This window comes from Mytilus trossulus, chromosome 11 (assembly GCF_036588685.1).
Source record: "Mytilus trossulus isolate FHL-02 chromosome 11, PNRI_Mtr1.1.1.hap1, whole genome shotgun sequence".
Classification (NCBI taxonomy): domain Eukaryota; kingdom Metazoa; phylum Mollusca; class Bivalvia; order Mytilida; family Mytilidae; genus Mytilus; species Mytilus trossulus.
This window is the reverse complement of record NC_086383.1, coordinates 16,340,502-16,366,084: the sequence shown is the minus strand read 5'-3', so window position 1 is coordinate 16,366,084 and position 25,583 is coordinate 16,340,502. Positions and strand designations below refer to the sequence as shown.

Genomic DNA, 25,583 nt, shown 5'->3' with positions numbered 1-25,583 from the left:
CTGGCTGGACCATTAGGTCCTAAACCGGAGTTGCAATCTTGATTTTAGTTAAAAAAAAAACAATCTGCAGGAAACGGAACATCAAATAGCGCATGCGCATAAAAGCAAATACATTTAGAAAATATTTTTCTGAGAAAATATATATTTTGAGACTGAAAAAGATGTAAATTCTCCAATAACAGCGAAAATTTCTTCTACCCAGTAACACTCTGAACGAGTATGATCCCTATGACAAAAATACTTTCACTGTAATTTGGTCTTTTCATCAGAGTATGGTGACTGGACTTCAGTTCGTCTACCTCCTAAATTATTTGTTTGGACAGATGATGTTTTTGAAATCATAAACAGTTTTAAAAGAAACAAACAAAATGGACAATTCAGACGAAGTTATAGAGATAGTTCCCATGGACGAGTACGATTCTCTAAAGGTACATACTTTTACTTAAAAGCTTATTAAATTATAAAATGATGTTAAAGTTTAAGGACAGAGTAGTCCAAATAATTATAACGGAATAAAATAGCCTTGCCAGACGTTATAATTATTTGGTCTAAAGACAGAGCAGACCACTAAACAAGTCTTGAAATTATACAGGTTATCACTATCTGTCTATCATAACTAAGTAGATATGGCACAAAATGTGCACCTGAATATAGGTATCTTGTTTTGTTACCCCCATTGAAGCAATGGTTACATTGGTTACACACATGGACCTTTAGTTAACTAAGCACCACATAGAAATATTGAAGTCGTAAACAAAATGCCTGACACCACAATTGAAAAGTGATTGTTGTATGCATGTGTCCTCAATACATGTAGTTTAGGCTGTCCAGATTCTCAGGTCAACCGAGCCAAATTTCGAAATATTGATAAGGTTTATATATACCTGACAATCATGACAATGAAAAAATAAAAAATAATATGGGAATGCACTCATAAAAACATGCAAAAATGATTAATTCAACACAATAAAAACGTTGTGCTAATCTCACTTTATTATTGAATATTGTATAATTTTATACTTGTAGGCAAAGTTACAAGCATCACTAGCCTGGATCCTGGAAAAATCATACAAAGGCGAAGTTCCTGCAGAATTCAAGCCTCCATTTTATGAAACATCAGAGGTAAAGCAACATCTACAATTTGTGTCATATATTTAACTTAAAATACAGTTTTAAAAGGACATGAAGGATCAAGTTGTCAAACAATTCATTTGTTGACTTCTTTTGATTTTTCCATTTACATGATTAAGGCTGCATACATGGCATACATGCTATTGATTGAAAGAAGAAACATAAATGATTTTTAGTTTTTTAGTATACTTCATTTAAAAATAACATCTAAGAAGGTGTAATTTAGGACAGCAAAAAGGAATTCCGGACTGTTACAAAATGTTTAGAAATGCTATACTCAAGAGTTCTTTATTGAACTTATTAAAATCAGATTATATCCATGATAGCAGCAAAAAAGTTGCATACACAAAAACAAATTAGTGTTAAATGTTGTATTTTTCAGGCTCAGTTACATGTAAAACCAAGACTAGCTAATCTGATGGTAACCAGTGAACTATACTGTCAAGCCTGTAGAAATATGTTTGGAAATGTACACTCACAATGGCAAGGTATCAACTCATTAAAGTCTGGCTTAAAATACATGTATGAATAAAAATTTTCCCAAGTCATTTTGTTTACATGCAACATCTGAAAGTATATATGTATGCCAGTGATATCATTTTAACAGTGTTTAATGTGATATGATTTGTGTTTAATTGAAGTGGCTAAAAAAAGTAATTCACTAGTGAGTAATGTGAATAAATTCATCACATCTTGTTAATTTTTTTTTTAGAGTAATGTGTCATTTTGCATTTAAGTGTAAATTGATTGAATTATATTCTGTCACATGATAATCTTTTACCCAATATAATTCTTAAGTATAAAATAGAGAATGGAAATAGGGAATGTGTCAAAGAGACAACAACCCGACCAGAGATCAGACAACAGCCGAAGGCCACAATTGGGTCTTCAATGAAGCAGGAAACTCCCGCACCTGGAGGCATACTTCAGCTGGCCCCTTAATAAAAATGTAAACTAGTTCAGTGATAATGGACGTCATACTTAACTCCGAAATATACACAAGAAACTAAAATTAAAATCATATGATACAAGACTAAGTATAAAATAGTTATTGACGTGACTTCAGTAATATCATAATTGGCCATTTTAGAATCTGAAGGACGGAGGGTAATTTCATTGTTAGCACCCCATTCAAGTCACAATTTGTAAAAGTAAACCATTAAGTCAAAGTACAGTCTTCAACACAGAGCCAGTGATATTGTTTGCCTTGAATTAGTGGAGAATAAAGGCTTTTTCCCCTGGAGAAGAATCCGAATTTGAAAAAAAAATGGCTTAAAATTATTCTCAAAAAGACAACTTTTTTCCCAAACAGTGCAGTCTCAGTAGTAATTGTGCATTAATACAAACTGAAAAACACTCATTTGAACAATTTTCTTGCCTAAAATGACTATATGTGCACATTTGAGGGTCTATTTATGTATCATCACTGACAAAATAGGGTCTTATTTTAAAGCAGGGTTTGACTCTTGAAAATGGGTCTGTAAATTGAAGTATCAGTCAAATTCATGGTTTTTTTAATTTCCCAATTTGAAGAAAATGACGCATATTTTCCCAATAAAAAAGGGTATAGGTAGTTTTGAAAAAATGTCAACAATATCACTGAGAGCAAAGTTATTAAGCAAGCTATAAAGGGCCAAAAAAAAAGCTAGTAAAAAATCATTCAAACAGGAAAAACAACAGTCTAATCTATATAAAATATGAGAAACTTGTTTCCCACTCCACTATAAACATGATAAATAAATATGTTTAAACTAACAACATGTATATATATATTACACTATAGCATCATATTTAAATAATGTATGTGTGTAAATGTGTGTATGTTTGACCATTACAGGACATTGGAGTATCATTCAGGTGCTGTCACGGAAGGGTATTTATGTTGTGGAACCAGATGAAACAGAAGTTACAGAGACCATCCTGATGAAAAATGCACCATTTCAACAGGTTATTATTAACATCGTTATACTCACTGTATGGACAAATCTCATCACTGTATACACTAAGAAAATAAGAAGATGTGGTATGATTACCAATGAGACAACACTCCACCAGAGAACAAATGATAAAAAACAAAATTGAGAATGAAAATGGTGAATGTGTCAAAGAGAGAACAATCCTACCGATGAACAGAACACAGCCGAAGACTATGATACGACTTAACTTGAAACAAGTATTACATTATAAGAGCTAATCAACAACATGATCAAGATTTCTGAATATTTTTTTTTTTCTGCATGTTAAATTTGATGTATTATTTCTTTCAGAATGCTCATCTAACCCTGATCGATTGTCTCATGATGGCTTACATAAGTGAAACAGTGAGTGTAGAAAGAGTTGTACAGGCAGTAAGGTAAGTGAAACTTTATACAGTAAGTGTAGAAAGAGTTGTACAGGCAGTAAGGTAAGTGAAACTTTATACAGTAAGTGTAGAAAGAGTTGTACAGGCAGTAAGGTAAGTGAAACTTTATACAGTAAGTGTAGAAAGAGTTGTACAGGCAGTAAGGTAAGTGGAACTTTATAAGTGTAGAAAGAGTTGTACAGGCAGTAAGGTAAGTGGAACTTTATAAGTGTAGAAAGAGTTGTACAGGCAGTAAGGTAAGTGGAACTTTATAAGTGTAGAAAGAGTTGTACAGGCAGTAAGGTAAGTGGAACTTTATAAGTGTAGAAAGAGTTGTACAGGCAGTAAGGTAAGTGGAACAGTTAGTGTAGAAAGAGTTGTACAGGCAGTAAGGTAAGTGGAACTTTATAAGTGTAGATAGAGTTGTACAGGCAGTAAGGTAAGTGGAACTTTATAATTGGAGAAAGAGTTGTACAGGCAGTAAGGTAAGTGGAACTTTATAAATATTTTAAATGTCAAGGGTGGTAGGGATTTATGATGCTATATTTTACACCACGAAGCATATTTTTATGCCCCACCTACGAAAGTAGAGGGGCATTATGTTTTCTGGTCTATGCGTCCGTTCCTTCGTCCGTCTGTCTGTCATGACATTGTCTGTCCAGCTTCAGGTTAAAGTTTTTGGTCAAAGTAGTTTTTGATGAAGTTGAAGTCCAATTGACTTCAAACTTTGTACACATGTTCCCTATGATATGATCTTTCTAATTTTAATGCCAAATTAGAGTTTTTACCCAAATTTCACAGTCCATTGAACATAGAAAATGATAGTGCAAGTGGGGACACATTCTTGTTTTTAAATACAGTAGTTCTTGCCTTGTCTGGATTTCCCAAACAATCTCAAAATTCATTTTCATCTTTATTATTCATGACAGTGATGTTCATTTTACTACACACCGCTAGCTTTATGATTGAAATGACCAACATTTAATGTGTAAATCTGTGTAAAACATATCAGGCTGAAAACAACCACATTGACAATAATGGGTGCCATAAATCGAAAATGTAGACAATATTATAAAATTCCAGGAGCGAAGTTTGCCAATCAAAAATATTAGATAAAAAAAAATTCAGGCTGGTGACTTAATACAGTTATGAGATATAAACACTTTAATTGAAAGACAAAAGGTTTATGCAAAAATTTAATTTTGAAATAAATAATAGTAGAAATTGTAATATATTCTGTTCATTGACAGACGTTTTGCTGTATTCAATGCATCAAGTGAATTACCATCAGACACAGAAAATGCTGTTGATTTCTGGTTCAATAAAGTATGTAGTACAGTCCAAAGTAAAGAGCAGAAGGGGTCACAGGTTTTAGAAGGACAGTCCAAGATGAAGGTATGTTAGCACTAAACTGAGGAAAATTTAATTACACTGTAACCATGGTTACTAAGAGAGTTAACCATTCTTTAAATTTGATGGTTTAAATATTAAAATTAATATTTGAGGTTCATAGAAGATATGAAAATGGCTTTTTATGTTTATTTTTTCAAAGATAGTTTCCATGTTTTCAAAAAAAAAGTTATAACAAAAGAAATGTTTTTGATGAGGTATATATCATTAGATGTATTTATAAAACATGCAATATTCAGTTTAACCGTGCAAAAGATAAGTTATCATAGTTATCATAAAGTTTATTGTATTTCAAGTAGGAATTGCAGATTTGTTTGTTTGTTTGTTGGTGTTAAAATTACTTTTAGCAAGCTTGGTAATATCATACATGTATCCTCAATGACGTAGAATTTGGAGTGTTCTATTTGGGTTCAAACACAACAACACCAGAGTTGACTTTAAAGTGCTCACTGTGAATGAAACTATTGTACAACTGAACATCATAGGTCACTATAATATTTATCAAAATCGTCCCAACTACAGATCTAGATTTGATTTGTATAGTTAATTAATATTTCAGGTTGATTATGGATAAATCAAGAGATTTCGCAAATTTTGTGGATCAAAGAATTTCAAACCTTTGTACTTTTGTAGAAACTTAATTGTGCAGATTTACAATAGTTTCATTGCATGTCTATATAGACAATTCTTTCTTTAATGAACATTTTAAGTTGTGGGTTGTCTTTTCTAACATGACTAATGAAATCTAGAAAGTTTATATCCCAATGCAAAATAATGAATTTAGATATTTTCATTAGAAATTATTAATATTAATTTTTACTTTAGGTGATAATTGTGAGTAGATCAGGGGATTCTTCATTAGACATTCTATTTATAGTTTATTTGTATTGTAGGTGAGAATTGTGAGTAGATCAGGGGATTCTTCATTAGACATTCTGTTTATAGTTTATTTGTATTGTAGGTGAGAATTGTGAGTAGATCAGGGGACTCCTCATTAGACATGCCATTTATAGTTTATTTGTATTGTAGGTGAGAATTGTGAGTTGATCAGGGGATTCCTCATTAGACATGCTATTTTTAGTTTATTTGTATTGTAGGTGAGAATTGTGAGTAGATCAGGGGATTCCTCATTAGACATGCTATTTATAGTTTATTTGTATTGTAGGTGAGAATTGTGAGTAGATCAGGGGATTCCTTATTAGACATTCTATTTATAGTTTATTTGTATTTTAGGTGAGAATTGTGAGTAGATCAGGGGATTCCTCATTAGACATGCCATTTATAGAGGAGTTTCTACAGGATATAGGTGATGGTTGTTGTCTGGCTGTGTTGGTACATTTCTATTGTCCTGAACATCTCAAGCTGACAGGTGAGAGAAAAAAAATACTTAAATATACTGTTTTTTTTGTAGTCAATTGTGTTACACAGTGTTCTCCCCAGATATTTCATATATAGCATCCGGCTAAAATAGGAAATTTGAAATACCATCATGTTTCTATGAATTATAGCATCACATCCATAATACAATTTATAAGAAAAATCAATTCAGATAGCATCACATTACCATGACACTTAAAGGGCCTAGGGAGAACACTAGTGCCCAGTCAGCTACTGTTAACTCAAGTGAAATTAGATTTATTTTATTGCGAAATTTTGCTACAAGGTAGAAATCATAATAATAAAAACTCATGTTCATTGATATCCAATACATATATTATGTATGCAGACTTTCCTGATTTCACATTTAATAAATCTCACATTTCATTCTTTTTTCAAAAAATACATGTAATAAATGCACAAAATAATTTCTCAATTTACCATACCTGAAATCCATTTAGTCACCGTTTCTAAAAAGAAGAAAAAATGCATATTTTACTGTTCTTTAGATATTAAATGAGTCCCTACATTGTAAACCATTAATTTTTTTTTTAATAGACATGCATGTACTTTTTTACCAACAAGAAAAATGGATATGTATACTACAGATATCTAGAGCAGTCACTAAATAACAGAGTCTAAAATAGAGTTGTAAATAAATTTATCAGAGACTCAAATAAAGGCAACAGTAGTATACCGCTGTTCAAAACTCATAAATCCATGGACAAAAAACAAAATCGGGGCAACAAACCAAAACCGAGGGAAACGCATTAAATATAAGAGGAGAACAACGACACAACAGCACACAGAAACGGACCAAGCAACAGACAATACACCACGAGAATAACAAATATAACATCAAAACCAGATACATGAATATGGGATAGACAAGTACTGTGCCACGTCTTATCGCAAAAATAAGAGAAAACAGAAACGACTCAACGTTAAAATGCAACACACACACAGAAACGAACAATATTATAACAATGGCCATCTTCCTGACTTGGTACAGGACTCTTTTAAAGTGGAATAAAAGTGGTGGGTTGAATCTGGTTTTAAGGCATGCCAAACCTCGCACTTTAATGGCACAGTTAAATATAACATTGAAATGAAAACAAAAAAATACAGGACTACAATACAAATAAAAAGCAGAACATATTAGACAAAGAAAAGCATGATTAATAGATATGCATGTACCTATTTAACAAATTCAAATGGCAAAAAGTTTAACGCATATATACTGTTTAAGAAAGACAACCATGTTACAATTAAGGTTCCTGAATAGGAACAGGTATACAATGTACACAAAAATATTGCCTTGTTAAAGATTGTAATGGCTGAATTGCTTTATTGACAGATATATGTTTGAAGTCCAATCTTGGTATAGCAGACTCGCTCTATAACCTAAGCCTAGTGAAGAAGTTCTGTGGTGAACATTTACAGATTTTAATGTCTGATTTAATTTATTGACAGATATATGTTTGAAGTCCAATCTTGGTATAGCAGACTCACTCTATAACCTAAGCCTAGTGAAGAAGTTCTGTGGTGAACATTTACCTAGCAACTGTTTCCATCTGTCTTATGAAGATTTCCTATATACACACAATAACTTGAAGCAGAATCTGTATGCATTGGTAGCCGATCTATTCCACTGGTTTGAGATAAATCCAGCTCCCTGTGTGAGGTCCCCATCAAGAGAGGATTCAGGTTTGTGTTGATAAATGAAAGTATTTGAAAATTTAATGACCCCACAGTATGTTTATAAGACAAAGGGACCTACTGCACTGTTGATCACGCTCATCTAAAAAACGATTCTAACAGCATGAGAAAATGGGAGGATATTTAATAGATACAAATCTATGATTTTTTTAGCAGTATTAAGGTTTTCCTTTGTTTGTCGTTATGTTCTCAGGTACATCTTGGAATTGATTTCCTTTTTTAACTATTTTTTTACTTAATGATATGAAACTGATGCTTAAAGCTGAATACCACTTACAGGAATCAAGTTAAAATTTCGGTTGCATCACTTTTACTGTTCCGGAGTTATGTCCCTTGATGAATATTGAAAAAAATGCTTACCTTGTCATTTCCACTCTCTGACTTGACTTTGCCTCCAACAAATGTTCTGGAACTTATACACAATAAAATTGAGAACGGAAATGGGGAATGTGTCAAAGAGACAACAGCCCAACCATAGAACAGACAACAGCAGAAGGTCACAAACAGGTTTTCAATGCACCCGGAGGTGTCCTTCAGCTGGCCCCTAAACAAATATATATGTACTAGTTCAGTGATAATGAACTCCATAATAAACTCCAAATTATACACAAGAAACTAAAATTAAAAATGCTTATCTAATTTAATTCTCGGTATCCAAAGGCTCTATAATTGTGACCATGACTATTTTTGAAGCTGTAAATAATGCAAAAATTGCTTCCAGACATTAATTAATAAAAATTTGAGTTATATGAAATAAAAGAGTGGCTGTAAGTATAATTAGCAACTTCATATAACCATGCAGCCTTCAATAAAGGGCAAAACCAATAAAAGACCTGACATGAAATGTGAAACAATTCAAAAGAAAAAAAAAACAGTCTGATTGGTTCAAATATGTTAAATACTGGGACAGACAATGACAAATACATAGAAATTGTATTCAATCTGACCAAAAAAATAATCAGTATTGTACTTTTGGGGGGGATAAGTAAAAGAATATTTTGCATTAAATTCAGAGTTGAAATATAGTAACATTATTAAAAATACATTGATTCAAGCTTTCTTGATATAAATTTCATGGTCTTTTGTATTAACCATTTTATATTGATGTTGAGGAATGTATTTTTTACCATTTTAGCATCAAGACCATCAACAGCAAAAAATATAACAAGTAACAAGGTTCCAAACGTACCAATAAGTAATGTAACCAAACAGAGCTTCAAAAAGTGTTCTATGGATGACTCAGGTCTGCATTCACCACAAGGTGGAGCTGTCCATGTACACCCACATAAACCACTTCTACCGAAGCGTCAGATGAGATCGGAAGAAAGAGAACATCCTCCAGGTAAAAATTGTAGGCCTCAATTTTATTTTTATCTTGTTGATAGTCTATACTCAGACTGATTGATTGATTGATATAGACTCTAACACTACGTTGAGTGACATATGATATTTATCCACATCAGACATTTAAATTTTCAAATTAAAAAAACGCATGGCTCGCAGAGCGTTTTAAATGTTTAGTATAAATTTAACTGTGGCGTGTGGATAAATATCTTATTGCAGGAGATTTGGTGGTGGGAACTGTTTCTCTTATGATTTTTAGATGCTATACAGACAATCATAATCCTTCCTTTAGAATGATCTGCCAAAAAATTTGTTCTTTATATGTGACATCATCAGACATGGTCGTCATTTTTCATGACGTCACAATAGGAAATTCAGAGGAAAACAAGAAAATTTGACTTCATAATAAAATTTTAACTGATGGAGAACTGAGATCAAACAAACCACACATTGATTAAATAAAAATAATCAACATCTCAGGAAAAGGATAAATTGTGTGAGAATTATAGAAATGGGCTTATCTTATTATTTTTTTCATATGGATTTTATTGTGCTGTTTACATTGAAACCGTCTCAAAGTTAAAAGAAATTACTCATAACTTTAACAAACTTTCTGCATGGAATTTTACAAATGAGGTCAACCCGAATTGAATATTTATTCTTTTAGCAATAGTTATACAATGTAGCATCATTTATTTATTCAAATAAATTTGTTTATTTCATATTTGAATGTTTGAATGTCAATTAAAGTCTTAAACATGTACATGCACATGCACAAGGTAAATTTTTATCTGATGAAGCTCATATTATTTCAGTAACCCAGTCAGTAAGAGGTGGAAGAAGATCATTATCATTGAGTTCAGCTAAAGAAAGAGATGTTATACAAGAAACAATGTTAGCCTGGCAAGATAGGTAATTTTAAATACTGTAAATTCAGAAATTATTGCGAGGTTTTTATTATCGCGAAAAATGCAACAGTGTTGTAAACGCAATAATTTAAACTTGCATTTTGAAATGTTTTATACGAATTTAACAGGATTTTTCTCAAAATCGTTAAAATTAAAATCGCATTAAATTCTTGAATGACAAAATCACAATAATAAAAGCACGCAATAATTTCTGAATTTACAGTACCAGTTAAGGCAGGGATTAAGTTGGATTAGGATAGAAGACTTGAGTCTCATGCAGATCTTTTTGAATTCGGTCAATAGCCATGCGTCTCTTGGGCTGATATTGAACCTAAGGCTGATAATACATGCAATATGAAGTATGCCATGTAATAATCTGATATTATCATCCTTTCATACTCCTATATCACCCTGGTCAGTCACTCCATAATAATTGTATCACAGCTTTGATATGAGAGCAGGCATTATTTAACTTTTCTCATTAAATCTTAAACAATCAAGCACGGGGATTGAAATCTATGGGTGGAAGAGTATCACCCTTTTAATATAGCAAGGATATTCCTTAGGAATATATTCTCCTAATGTTCATTAGCATATATATAGAGTATAAAAGTATGAAAGAATACCACCCTTTTAAAATAGCAAGGTTACTCCTTAGGAATATATTCTCCTAATGTTCAATAGCATATATATAGAGTATAAAAGTATGAAAGAATACCACCCTTTTAAAATAGCAAGGTTATTCCTTAGGAATATATTCTCCTAATGTTCAATAGCATATATATAGAGTATAAAAGTATGAAAGAAACTGAGGGTATACATCAAAAGGAAGCAGTTCATAGAAATAAAAAAAAGCCAAAGAAATTCAAACGTACATATAGCAGTCAAAACACTTATATTTTTTTTCACTATTTTAGCATCTAGACCATCAACAGCAAAAAATATAACAAGTAACAGTGTTCCAAATATACCAATAAGTAAAAAAAATGTTTAAATTCAAGGTTTCTTGCTATAAAGATTTTATTAACTTTTTAGCAAGAAACCTTGAATCAATGTTTTATAAGAACTTTACGTTTTTTTTTTATATTGATACATTATTCAATCTCAATTGGCTCTGAATTAAAGCTACAACTTTCTTTTATTATTTCATTAAAAATAAACTATATACAATATTTTATGTTCTGAATCAGCTGGCTCTAGTCTAAAAATTCCAAAGGTATGCCATCTAATGTATTAACATGATTAATATAAGAAGTAACCACTGGCAAGGAAAATGTAGCAAACATCATAAAATAAAGAAATCAAATTAATTGTCTTATCAAAATAACAATTCTGTCATTATCTTTTCCTTGCATTGGTAACTTTTAATGTGTCCAACAAAAACAAACAAAATTTCACCTTGCTAAATATATACCATGTAAAGCTTGTCTAAATAGGCTAACATAAGGAAAAATCATTTGCAATTCAGTTTCTGATTGGTATCAGGTATAATATTTTTGTAAAACACAGACCTGATCTTCAACAACAAGTTGAAAGACTTACTTCAAAAACAATTCTATTGCAAAATAAGGTAATGATAATGATATGAACAAAAATTCAATAATAAGAATGTATTTAATCACTTTATATTTATACTGCAGGTCAAGTAATAATGATGATGATGAAGCAACAAAATCAACCTCCTCAAATCTGTTAGCCAATGTGAGCATTGATACCGAAATGATGGACAGTTTCTCTGATGATGTGATTGGAAGTATTGACATAGGGGATGACACTAACCCAACGCCACCTCCCACATTAACTCATCCATCTGATCTACAAAGGGAGACAACTCAAAGCAATGCTTCTAATTTACATAATCAGGATCATCCAGATTACATGGAAGTTCAAAGTGTAACATCAGGTGTTTCTCGCATGACTGATCGCAGTGGATTCGACGATGTTCACACACAGAATGGTTTATACTCTGATACTAGCATGAATAATTCAAATATAAAGTCCGGTTCTCAGAACGTTGAACCACTTTTGACGGCACGACTGAAACCTGCAAAGGAGAAAACAAATAATCACAGTAAGGATCAGGAACGTAGTCATATAATCAATAAAAAATCCCCTACAAGGAAGGAACCCGAACTAATCAGTAGAGACTTACGGTCACCTACAAGATCAAAAGGAAAATCTACCGATAGCGCTTGTTCTTTTAGTTTGAGTGAAGACAGTAGTGTGACTGACTCAGTGACGCCACTTCCTGACGATATGTTATCTGATTCAGAGATGTCACAACGGAAACCATTGGACAAGCCGATATTTTCTGCTTTTAGTATTCCTGGAAATGTTGTTTCTGAAGGCGCAGTCGATAAAAGTTCCGATTCCGTCAAATTAAGTTATACCATTCAGAGTCAGGTATATACTCCTGAAACAGCACGAGCTGCAGGTATTCCTATTGTGACAGATAGTTCTGATAGATCCTCTTTAATTCATTCTGATGGAAAAACATCAGTGTCGAGAGAAGGAAGTGTTTGTAGTAGAAGCTCAGGTGACTTTTCCGACCATGAATCTCATAAAATTCACAAAGATCATAAAATTAAAGAATCTGAGGATGTTAAAACTCCGACTAATATCTCTTTTAAAAAACCAGAAATGCTGATTATTAAGACTGGTGATGATGTTAAACCTAATACAGAGAAAAAAATCATGACAACAAATTTTGCTGAAATCCGTCGACTTAAGCAAGGTCTTGGCAAAGTTGATAACTCTGGACTTGTTTTCATGCAGCATGGACAGGAACCAAAGAGTGGAGAGAATAAAAAGTCATCTTTTAATAATAGCAGTAATGGGGCAAAATCTGAGAAGAAGACTTCATTTGCCCCATCAAGTAATCACACTACATGGCAACAAACTTTACAGAATACAAGTCCGTCTAGGGAATCAGCACAAGGATCGTCAGAACCCCCAGTTCCCTCAGAACTCTTGCAAATTAAAATGAAATTAGAAGAAAAAAGGAAACTTATCGAGAAGAAAAAACAAAGGAATGAAGTTCAGCAACAAAGACTTAGACAAAAGCTTGGAAAAACTGCTTTCCTTCATGTCCTTAAGAAACCAGGTGATACTGAAAATGGTATTCTAGAAGAGGAGGCAAGAAGCTCTTCAAGTGGATCATTTGAAGATTTGGCAGGGGCACAAAGACAAGAAATGTCTATGGAACGAAAACCTCAACATACTCAAAAGGAACATTCCCCATCACCTGCAAGAGCAGGACTAGATGAATATGACAGTGCTAATGGTATGTCACAAAGACCATTCTCACGCGAAGGTATACAGCAAACGATTGAAAATGTACGCAAAAAGTGGTTTAAAGATGATGGTGAAGTTGTGACACAGGCTTATGCTGAGAAACCAGAGACACCTGACAGTCCACCGCCTTTTGATGGTCGGCTTGCTGAAAAACATTTACCAAAACCTACGGCTGATTATAATACTTCTTTAGATAAATTTAATAGGAACTTGTCAGATTTGCAAATTGAAATTAATCGATTGTCTCTGCAACAGGAACAAATAAAACAGTCAAGAGGATTACCTCCACAACAACAGAGGAATGTCCAGCAAAGATTGCCTAATACTAGTGTTCCCATGACAACACAACATCACATGACAAGAGGTCCTGAAATTTCCTACAATCCTCAAAGCATGCAACCTCAACAGGTCCCAGTGGGTCCAGTTGTACCTAGTCAAAACCAGTATATGCCAGCCACAGGAGCTGGTTTAAACCAGTATCATCCAGCTACAAGTACTGGTCACAACCAGTATGTTCCACCCTATAATGGATACCAGCAAGTATTTTCTCCTTCTTGTCCATACCCTCCAGCTCAGCCACAGGCATTTGGTCAGTCTCCCCCGTATCCAGTTACCCCACAACATGGGGCTGGGCCTATGACGTCTTCCCCTCATACTCATGGTATGGTTCCAGCATTCAGTCCGATGGGACCAGGTATTCCTACTCCTGGACTGCAGCACAGTGCTGTTCCTTCTAGTCATGTTGGTGCTCAGATGTATCATCCACCACCAGCACAACCAATGACAAATTACCAACCAGTGACTTCAACCGTTACAAATATACATTCCAATGATTATTCAGTACCAAATTCATACCATTCTCAAACGCCTGTGTCTGGACAGTATCAGAACTTTTCACAGACACCTAGTCGGGCAACGACTGATACGTCGCTGACTCAAGTGTCATCATTGTCAGACACTTCTCGGACTAATGCTCAAGGTCAGTTAGAATCTGTGATAAGTAATGACTTAAGTGGTGTCTCTTCAAGTCATACTGGAGAAAATGATTTAACAAGTAAAAATGAATTCTTTGTGTCATTCAATGAAAGCACTCCAAAAGCCAAACCAGTATTGGGTAAAAATAGACTAAAAGCTGATTCAGTTTCTGCAGTACAAGAACAAGTGAATTCCAACCAAAACCGGTCTGAACTGGCTAGTACTAGTCATACACAGGATATCTCTCAAGGAAGTGATGCATCCCAGAATGCTTCAGGACAAAATGTTTCTGGTATAGGCTTTGTGATTGGTGAAGATGAAACATCCATAAACCAGGTAAGTTGATTGGAGGATATATCATGAATATATGTTAATTTCATTGTCAATTAGATTAGAAAAAGAATTAAAAGACAATGAAAAAACAAAAAAAAAAACACTGAAATCTGCAGGAATTTCAAATAAAGTCCTATATCAAATGGCAAAATCCAAAGCTCAAACACATCAAATGAATGGAAAACAACAACTATATTTCTGAAATGGTACTGGTTTTTCCTTATGTTAAAAATTGTGGATTAAACCTTGTTTTAAAGCTAGCTAAACCTCTCACTTGTATAACAGTTCTATAGTAATCCATTGTATATGACACCAATGTATGACCGTTGTCAGTTATTTGACACATGATGAATGTGGTCTATAGTTAACTCATTGAAAATATTTGTTGTGTCTACATTAATTAATTATTTTTGGGGAATAATATATGTTTCTTTTTGTCCCATCGATGGAGCATGTGTCTTTTTGTTGCATACATTTCATTCTTGTTCATGTATTGTTTCTTGCCATGTGATGATATGCAATACAGTTTTCTCATTTTAAAAGCTGAAACAGGTTATTTTTTCCACAAAATTTGAATAGGTAAATTGGGTCTGCACTGACATGACTGGCAGATCTAAAAATTTTCATAAGTGGGGACCCACTGACTGCCTAAGAGGGGGCCTGCTCCAGTCATGCTTTAGTGATTTCCTATATAAGCAACAATTTTTTTTCTCACATTAGTATGCATTAGTATGCACAACTTTTATTTCTATGATTCTTGGTGATTAAATAAATTGAGGAAAAAATGAAAATGCTACAAGAAGTAAATTAACAGGAGACAAAAATCTACACAAAGGGAAGAGCGTTTACAACATTTACAAATCTATATATATCTTGAAATCACAAACCCAGTTCTCATATTTTATATTTTTCTTAAAATAAAGAATGTAGTATGAAAATTTTTATATACATTTTAATTAAGGATGAAGCAGAAGAGATTCAGAAAAAGAAAGAAAAACTTATACAGCTTCAGCAGAAAAGGAAGGAAGAACAGGAGAAAAAACGTCAGTACAAAGAAATTGAGATGTCTAGACGGAAAGATCAGGAGAGGTACGGCATAAGTATACTCATTAATTTTTTTGCATAATTATAAACCGATTCTTAACATTTTAAAATGATCTGAAAACTTAGTATTGTGGATTCATTTATTTTAGAAGGCACCAGTTTTTGCGGATTGAGGAAAATTTGCATATTCATGAATATTCTATTAAGTTGTAGCAAAATTGGCATACATTCCCTTAGAAAATTTGTAATTTGTTGAACATTTAAGTTCATGGTTTTATTACCCACGAAATCCAGGGAGAATAAGTATCCAACAAATATAAATGAATCACAGTATATACAAATGATATAAGACTCTTTTTTTTTTTACCTAATCATAGTGTACAACAGTTTTGTGTTAAATGTCAGCTGGTCATCAAAATTGGAACAATAAATATTCTAACTTATTCTTATGTCTCTAGGGTGAAACAGGAGCAATCAGACCAAAGAAAATTAGAAGAAAAGTTACGAAGGGAAGAGATTTTCAGACAGTACCAGGAGAAAAAACACAAAGAAGATGAAGAGACTCGCCCTGTTGTCAAACGAGAGAGATCATTTAGGCAAAAATCACGACCTCAATCCATGTTTGTCAAACCAAATAAGCCTGCCCATAAAGAATCCTTGCATACTTCTCAAGAAGACTTAACGGGTAATACAGGTTTGATAATGAAGTAAAAATAACATATGGCTGATGCTTTTATTTTCGATGACACCAAATTTATTTGGGTTCATGAAAAAAGTGGGTTTTTTTATTTATGATTTCATCATTATTTAAGTTTTGTATACATTCTAAAAGGAAAGTATATTTTGTGGAATAATTAAATTCTTGGTTTACCTTTATTATTATGATTTATGGAAATTAATATCCGATTGTTATGAAACAACAGTTTTTTAACATAACATGATGCTCACTGTAAGTAAACTGATTTCTTTGAAGAAAGTCTTAGGTCAGACAGGTACTGTAAAATTTATTCTATTGAGATGGAAGATTTAAAAAGATGAAAAAGTAGATACCTAGGGACTGTTTGGTGGGTAGCAAGGGAAGTAATATTTTTGGTCACAGGTCATTTACGATTTTGTCCCATATAATGTAAAGAAAACTACTCAAATTATGGTTGGTTATCCGCTCTTTTCTTCTTTATCTTCAACACCCATTTTAATAGACCTGATAGAAGAGCTCAGTATCCTAGAAATTGCTTTGTATTGATTTCAACAGGTAATACTATAGCTTAAATCACAAATACACCTTTGACATCCTTTCTCATGTTAGTCAATAAGGTGTGATGAAAGCTAACGTTAATTGAGTCCCTCTCAATTTCGTATGCTGAAAGCTAATTTAAATTAAGGTCTGTAAATTTGGTATGATGAAAGTAAATGTTAATTGAGGCCCTGTTAATTTGGTATGATGAAAGCTAATGTTAATTGAGGCCCTGTCAATTTGGTATGATGAAAGTGAATGTTAATTGAGGCCCTGTCAATTTGGTATGATGAAAGCTAATGTTAATTGAGGCCATGTCAATTAAGTATGATGAAAGATAACCTTAATTGAGGCCCTGTCAATTTGGTATGATGAAAGTGAATGTTAATTGAGGCCCTGTCAATTTGGTATGATAAAAGCTAATGTTGATTGAGGCCGTGTCAATTTGGTATGATGAAAGCTAATGTTAATTGAGGCCCTCTCAATTTGGTATGATGGAGGCTAAGGTTAATTGAGGCCCTGTCAATTCGGTATGATGAAAGCTTATGTTAAATGAGACCCTCTCAATTTGGTATGATGAAAGCTAACGTTAATTGAGGCCCTGTCAATTTGGTATGATGAAAGTTTGTATTATTTGTGGCCCTGTCAACTTGGTGTGATGAAGGCTAATGTTAATTGAGGCCCTGTCAATTTGGTATGATGAAAGCTAATGTTAATTGAGACCCACTCAATTTTACTGTGACGAAAGCTAATGTTAATTGAGGCCCAGTTAATTGGGTTAAAATGAAAGCTAATGTTAGTTGAGGCCCTGTAAATTTGGTATGATGAAAGCAAATGTTGAGTAAGGCCCAATCAATTTGGTATGATGAACGCTAATTTTAATTGAGGCCCAGTCAATTTGGTATGATGAAAGCTAAATTAATGTTAATTGAGGCCCAGTCCATTGGGTTAGATGAATGCTAATTTTAATTGAGGTCCAGTCAATTTTTTATGATGAAAGCTTATTTTAATTGAGATCCAGTCAATTTTTTATGATGAAAGCTAATTTTAATTGAGGCCCAGTCAATTTGTATGATGAAAGCTTGTGTTAATTGAGGCCCAGTCATTTTGGTATGCCGAAAGCTTATGTTTATTTAGCCAATTATTTGTACTTAGGTGTATTAAATGTTAGTTAGCCACAACCTCAACTTTAACTGCATCTGCCTCTGTAACTGCATAAGAATACCAGAGTCATTTACATCACCTAAACTTTCCAGTTCTGCTTTTATTTTTTAGTTTATTGCTTTTATTTTATTATTTGTTTGCTTTTAGCTTTGTTTGCATTTTGTTTAGTTGGCATGATTTATTTTTAGCTGGAAGGCGGTACCCTCCTCGCAGCAACACATTCCATCATGGAAAAATGAGAAAAGCAGGTTTGTTAAAACTTTTTTTTTAATTGCTATATAAATAGGATAATTAGCTATTGCGATTATAACCCTGTCACATTTTTCGCAATAATTTCTGAGTTTACAGTATATTTTGCTTTAATCACTTCAGAGAAAAAAAGGTAGCTAAATTGAACATTTTTATATGAATTGAACAGAACTTTTTTTTCAATATCGCAAAAATTAAAATCGCATTTTAGTCTCAATTGACAAAATCACAATAATAAATGCATGCAATAATTTCTGCATTTACAGTATTTTAATCTTAAAGTGACAACTTCTGGTTTTATTAGGACTGTCAAAATTTGATAACAAGAATTAGTCAAACTGATAATGAAAGGGAGATTACTTTAAAAAATTATTTCAAATATGAACACTAAGAAATTATCTGCTTCGGATAGAAATCAACCATATGCAAATGAATATCAATACATCGGATTATTTTTTTCGTGATAAAAAATACAATAAAATCTCTATACAAAGTATATAGCTGTTTTAAAATTAAGTTGATAGACATACAATCTTTTAAAACAGACAAAAAAATATCCTTTTTAGCTCACCTGGCCCGAAGGGCCAAGTGAGCTTTTCTCATCACTTGGCGTCCGTCGTCATTAACTTTTACAAAAATCTTCTCCTCTGAAACTGCTGGGCCAAATTAATCCAAACTTGGCCATAATCATCATTGGGGTATCTAGTTTAAAAATTGTGTCCGGTGACCCTGCCAACCAACCAAGATGGCCGCCACGGCTAAAAATAGAACATAGGGGTAAAATGCAGTTTTTGGCTTATAACTCAAAAACCAAAGCATTTAGAGCAAATCTGACAGGGGTAAAAATGTTCATCAGGTCAAGATCTAACTGCCCTGAAATTTTCAGATGAATCGGACAACCTGTTGTTGGGTTGCTGCCCCTGAATTGGTAATTTTAGGGAAATTTTGCTGTTTTTTGTTATTATCTTGAATATTATTATAGATAGAGATAAACTGTAAACAGCAATAATGTTCAGCAAAGTAAAATCTACAAATAAGTCAACATAACCAAAATGGTCAGTTGACCACTTTAGGAGTTATTGTCCTTTATAGTCAATTTTTAACCATTTTTCGTAAATCTTGGTAATCTTTTACAAAAATCTTCTCCTCTGAAACTACCAGGCCAAATTTAAACAAACTTGGCCGCAATCATCATTGGGGTATCTAGTTTAAAAATTGTGTGGCGTGACCCGGCCAACCAACAAAGATGGCCGCCATGGCTAAAAATAGAACATAGGGGTAAAATGCAGTTTTTTGCTTATAACTCAAAAACCAAAGCATTTAGAGAAAATCTAACAGGGAGGAAAATTGTCAATCAGGTCAAGATCTATTTGCCATGAAATTTTCAGATGGATTGGACAAACTGCTGTTAGATTGCTGCCCCTGAATTAGTCATTTTAAGGAAATTTTGCCGTTTTTTGTTATTATCTTGAATATTATTATAGATAGAGATAAACTGTAAAGGGAAACAATGTACAGCAAAGTAACACCTAAAAATAAGTCACCATGACCTAAATGGTCAATTGACCCCATAAGGAGTTATTGCCCTTTATAGTCAATTTTTAACAATTTTCATAAAATTTGTAAATTTTAACGAACATTTTCCACTGAAGCTCTTAGGCCAAGTTCAATATAGATAGAATGATTGTAAGCAGCAATAATGTTCAGTAAAGTAAGATATACAAACACATCACCATACCCAAAACACAATTTTGTCATGAATTCAAATGCGTCCTTTGTTTAATATTCACATAGACCAAGGTGAGCGACACAGGCTCTTTGGAGCCTCTAGTTTGCAATTAATTATTTCAAAATCAATTAAAATCATATGCATGAATATGTATTATATGTGCACTTGCATAAGATGAATTTCTATCTAACGTAGATCAAATGTTGAGAGTAAGACATTGAGACATTGCATACCCGTAGCCAGGGAGGTTCGGATGAACCCCCCCCCCCCCGTTGAAAACAAATAAGCACTGTTAAAGTCAATATTCTGTTTGAATTGTGACTGTTAAAATTGAGTTTGTGAGTCCAACGAACCCCCCGTTGGAAATTACTGGCTACGGGCTTGCATAGAGAGTGCAACACAATGATAAACATAACCCAAAAAATAGACCTTGTTTCAATTATTTCAAAGCACTGATAAAAGCTATAATATACTTCTTTTTGATGAATGTCACAGTTCATATTAAACGTCTTGTTTCATGTTGGATGAAATTTTGCATGAGGAAAAATCCTGTAACTAACTATGGGGCTATTAATCAAAGCATGTAGACTGTTATTACTTGCCATATTTTCTGTTATCAGCTTTTTTCCTTCAAAAATATTGTCTGATTGTCATTAGGTTCATTACTGTTCATGCTGGATAACAGTTGGTCAGTTCAGTTATGGTAAGAAAAATCGAGGTCAAATATAAAAAAAATTATAGGTCACTGTCAGACTGAAAACTGTAATTACTGTTTATTTGCCTGATAGCTTGGCAGTTACTTGCAATTCTCTTTACATTTTGTATTTGCGGTTTGAAAACATTTGATTTAAAATAAAAAAAATAACACCAGTTGATAGTTCTTTGTTTTAGGTACAGAAATGTAGAAGTACTGATGCTATCAACTCTGTAATATTGTATTTTTTACCTTTTAGTTTCCTGTAATCAGCTGACAACTTCAGCAGAAGGGAAGTCATTAGCCTTTGGAGGTATGACACATAGAAAGAGACCACCCTCTCCAGGTATTCTTTGGTCTTTGTATGAAAATAGGGTCATTGGTGGCCGAGGGGTCTAAATAGTTACTAATTTAATCATCAGCCAGTCAACACTGAGGTTGTGAGTTCGAGACCCGCTCCTGCAGGTGCACTGGACTCCAACCTTAACTGACTAGGATTGTCAGTTTTCCTATCAAAGGTTCATTGTTTTTCTCAAGGCACTTCCTCCACTAAATAAAACTAGCCACCACCAAATAGCTCAAATGCAGTGCTAAAAAGAGGCGCTAAAACACCAAAAATCAATTTAGGAACAACAATTTACTGGATTTCTTCAAGTTTAAAAGAGGGTCCCAAAAGTGTGGGAATCTGCCTGGAAAAATGCGAGATAAAATTGCCATTTCAAGATGAATGAACGATTAAAAAATTCTTGCACATTGATCTTTTTGCCGATTTTACAAAACACAATGAATAACAAACCTTTTCACGGCTGCAAGTGAAATAAAAAGGGCAAAACATGTTGCATGAAAAATTACCTTTTACCACCCTCTTAATATTGTATTACTATTGTGTCACCTTCACGTTCTCTACTGTAGATTGCCTCAACCTAATGCAATGAAACTTATACACAATGCTTATTACCACAAAATACAGATAAAGTTTGAATTTTGCGAAATTTTCTATAGTTTTTTTAAATACAAATTTGAATCAGTTATGTTCCTTTATATGATATGAAAGAGGAGGTATCATCTGTGTCCCATGGATACATTCATCATTCACAATTTATTCTTTTTACTTCTCAAATAGAACATTTTTTAGTTAAGAATATGACTGTGATTTCAGATTTGCACGGTAGAGGTAAAATGTCTGCTTCAGGAAGTAGTGAGGCTGGTTCTATGTCTGGATCAGATTATTCAGGTAATCATGTTCATTACATTCATGATACTGTGGATTCATAAATTTTCGTTTGATAGCAATTTTCGTGGATTTCCTGTTAACATGTGATCCAAGAATTCAAATGTTCAACGAAGAACTAAATTTCTGTTGGCTTCTATTCAGACTTTGGAAAAACCATGAAATAAAATATCAACGAAAATATGATTTTTCATCATACCACAAAAATTGGTTCCCAAGGAAATAAATGAATCCACAGTATGCAAATTCGAAATTTCACACTATCTATACCATCACAAATTTATTTGCAGTTTTATCATGTTAAGATATCGTTACTTTTGACTTTATAATTTTCAACAGGTACTCTGTAAGAAATACACAATTCTTTTAAAGTCAATTTGAAGGCAATGTCCAGTAGCTAAGTCACAGGATCATAAAACAAAATGTAGGTGAAAAAATGTGAAAAAGGTGCTGTTTGGGTACCTTAACTTTATAGTTATTACAAGTGAATGATGCCATTGTGACCATCTGCAAATGTTTTATATATAGTTTTTCTTTTGTAGGTCCAAAGTTGTATGTTAAACCTAGCACCAAATCCAATAAAAGTATTATAAATAATGCTATAAGTCACTGCTGCTTGGCTGGAAGTGTAAACACGACCATGAAAAACACAGTTTTAGAGGTTAGTCACAAATTTAGGCAAATTTCAACGACTCATAGCTTGGAAAATATTATGACCCATACCTTTTATTACATTTTTGAAAAAAAGCATACTGTAAAATCTTCATTTTGGCAAAGTATTAAAAATTCTATCTGAAGAAATATATACCTATGATCTACCTTAAGGGTCAATTGTCAGTATGAACATTCTGGCGCTATTAAACATGTGATAATGGATCTGACATACTAAGACTTCGTATAAAAGTGACACCAAACATCCATGTATTCCAACATCAATTTGAATTCTGATAGCAAAAAATCTTATTTGGAAGACTGTATAGATACTATAAGTATTTAGTTGTTGTAATATTACAAAATATTGATCACATGATGATATTTTACTAGTGGGTCTCATTGGGGTCTAAGCGTGACACAGGATTGCTGTCTTTTAGTAAGCATGATATTGAAATTCAAATTATTGTGGCTAGAAAATGGGAAATGAGGTCTTGCAGGACCCAGGAAATGACAAAAAAAAATAGAATTGCTTACATACATAGTGTAGGTGGGATACAGGAATCTGACAAAACAGTAAGCGGGATCTTGGATCGGAACCCCCAAATGAGACCCCCTTACTAGACTTGAAATTGCTTTAAAAGTTGTGATTAAATGTTTCAGGTTTTAGAAGGCTCTGAAGCTCACCATTTTATGATTCTGTTCCGAGATCATAGTTGTCAGTATAGAAGTCTATACATGTACTATACAGATACAGACTTCATGATCAAGTTACATGGAGTAGGGCCAAATAGGATAACAAATTCCATGATTGAAAAGTTTTATAAGTAAGTATTTATACAACAATATATATATATTTCTCTAATTCTATGGAAATTTATCCCTTTTCGAACCCATTGTATAAAAAAATTTAATCAACGTGTGGTTGCTGGTGATCTCAGAAGATCATTGGTTGATTTTAAGGGTCATGACCTTTTTGGCAGAATGGATGAACCAAAATATGATAACAGGTGTTAATGAAATTGACAACTTCGTGCAATGTGAAAGGCACTCGAAGGGGATTTTCGGTAAACAAAAAAAGAAAATGTCTTTTTAATCATTAGAGAAACAGATTCTTACATAGTTACTCGTGGATTATCGGATTTATCCAATCTCGATAGTTAAATTATAAATTTTAAAGTACTCGCCGAGGCGGCTCGAACTTTAAAATTGATAATTTAACTATCTCGATTGGATAAATCCGATAATCCACTGGTATCAATGTAAGAATCTATATATATATATAAATAAGACCACTGAATAAACAAACAGGATTTATATATATTTTGAAAAAAAAAGGGGGGATACTGTTTTACCTCTGTCTGTCCATCTATCTGTCTTTCTGTCAGTCCGCCCGTGTTTTTCATTGCATCTTTCTCAGGAACTACATTTACAAGGATTTCTGAAATTTGGTTGATATAAGTTAGCCAATTTGTGTTATTTGTTTTCAGATTCATCACTCATCACATTCCTCTTAAATACCCTCAAGTATTTGGGAAGGGATATCATCAGTGAGCAGTGGCTCCCAGTTTCACTTGTTTTGTTGAACAATGTGCAAAATGCAAGATATTTTTCAATTTCTGAAAATCTGACATGCAAAGAATGCTATCAATATTTAAATAAAAGTTTTGAATTTTAGGATCCCTATCCTGTGGCAGTCAAAAAATTTGCAGTAATAAATCACTTGATTTTGTATGATCTTCCTGCTAACAGTATGGTTCAAGCTTTGTTTTTCATTGGAGATGTGTAAATTTCAAAAAGTTTGTTTTGTGTGCTAAAATCCTCTATATATCCTTGTCAAATTGATTTTCATTATTCATTTTTTTCTTTGTGTTTTTTTCAGATATAATAGTGGTGGAAAGAAATTTACACAAGTTGTAAGCACAAAACATTTATCTGTCTCAATTGATGCTGTTGTAATTCATAATTCTTTGTGGAAAACTCATAAAATGGCTGCTAAAAACAAATAGCTTCCTTAAAAAGCTTGCAGTAAACTATATAAGAAGACTCGCTAGTGCTTAAGTAAAGAAGTTCGTAGCAACTGTAAATACAGAATAGATCTGAAGTGCTGATCCATGTTAAAGTGCTTTATAAAATAGCTGTAATTTGTCTGGCTTAGAGGAAAGTCACTGGTATAAATGGGTACATCAAGGACAAACGTGTCTTACGGGACAAATGCTTTTAATAATTCTATGCAGTATATATTATAAAATTGTCAAGGAGGATAATATAGAAGACCGCTTTTATATTGTAGATGTTAAATGTGCTTGGTTTTTTTATGAAGAGATATGTACTGTAAATTCAGAAATTATTGCATGCATTTATTATTGCAATTTAGTCATTCTAAATGCAATTCTAAATTTTGCAGTATTGAGAAAAATTCTACTGAATTCATATAACAAATTTCAGAAATGCAAGTTTAAATTATTGCTAATATAACCTTGTCTCAATTTTCGTAATAATAGAATCATCACAATAATTTCTGAATTTACATTTTACTCTCTATAACTGGCTGTTGGTACTCAATATATAATAAAAACTGATCAAAATCTGTTTCAACAATTGCAAATTCCAGTGTATTGAAATAGGATTTGAAACATAGAAAAAAAATGTACACTTTAGCAAACAATTGTTTTGATAGCAATCAGATCTCAGATTCTATTTTATCTACCATAATACGGTATCAATAGTGGTAATGGAGAGTTTTACAGTATGA

At 32.9% G+C, this 25,583-nt stretch overlaps 1 protein-coding gene across 1 annotated transcript; it reads left to right on the top strand.

The window, feature by feature from the left end:
- Window positions 1–73: 73 nt before the first annotated feature.
- LOC134690783 (calmodulin-regulated spectrin-associated protein 1-like) lies at window positions 74–25,227 on the top strand. Its single transcript, XM_063550831.1, has 19 exons — window positions 74–428; window positions 1,027–1,122; window positions 1,514–1,619; window positions 2,969–3,078; window positions 3,399–3,484; window positions 4,723–4,867; window positions 6,116–6,251; window positions 7,733–7,966; window positions 9,114–9,320; window positions 10,138–10,234; window positions 11,871–14,835; window positions 15,794–15,921; window positions 16,335–16,561; window positions 18,463–18,522; window positions 21,206–21,292; window positions 22,106–22,180; window positions 22,720–22,838; window positions 23,492–23,655; window positions 24,711–25,227. Exons 1-19 carry the CDS (start codon window positions 369–371, stop codon window positions 24,835–24,837), a joined length of 5,229 nt encoding a protein of 1,742 aa, XP_063406901.1. The 5' UTR covers window positions 74–368; the 3' UTR covers window positions 24,838–25,227.
- Window positions 25,228–25,583: the final 356 nt, after the last annotated feature.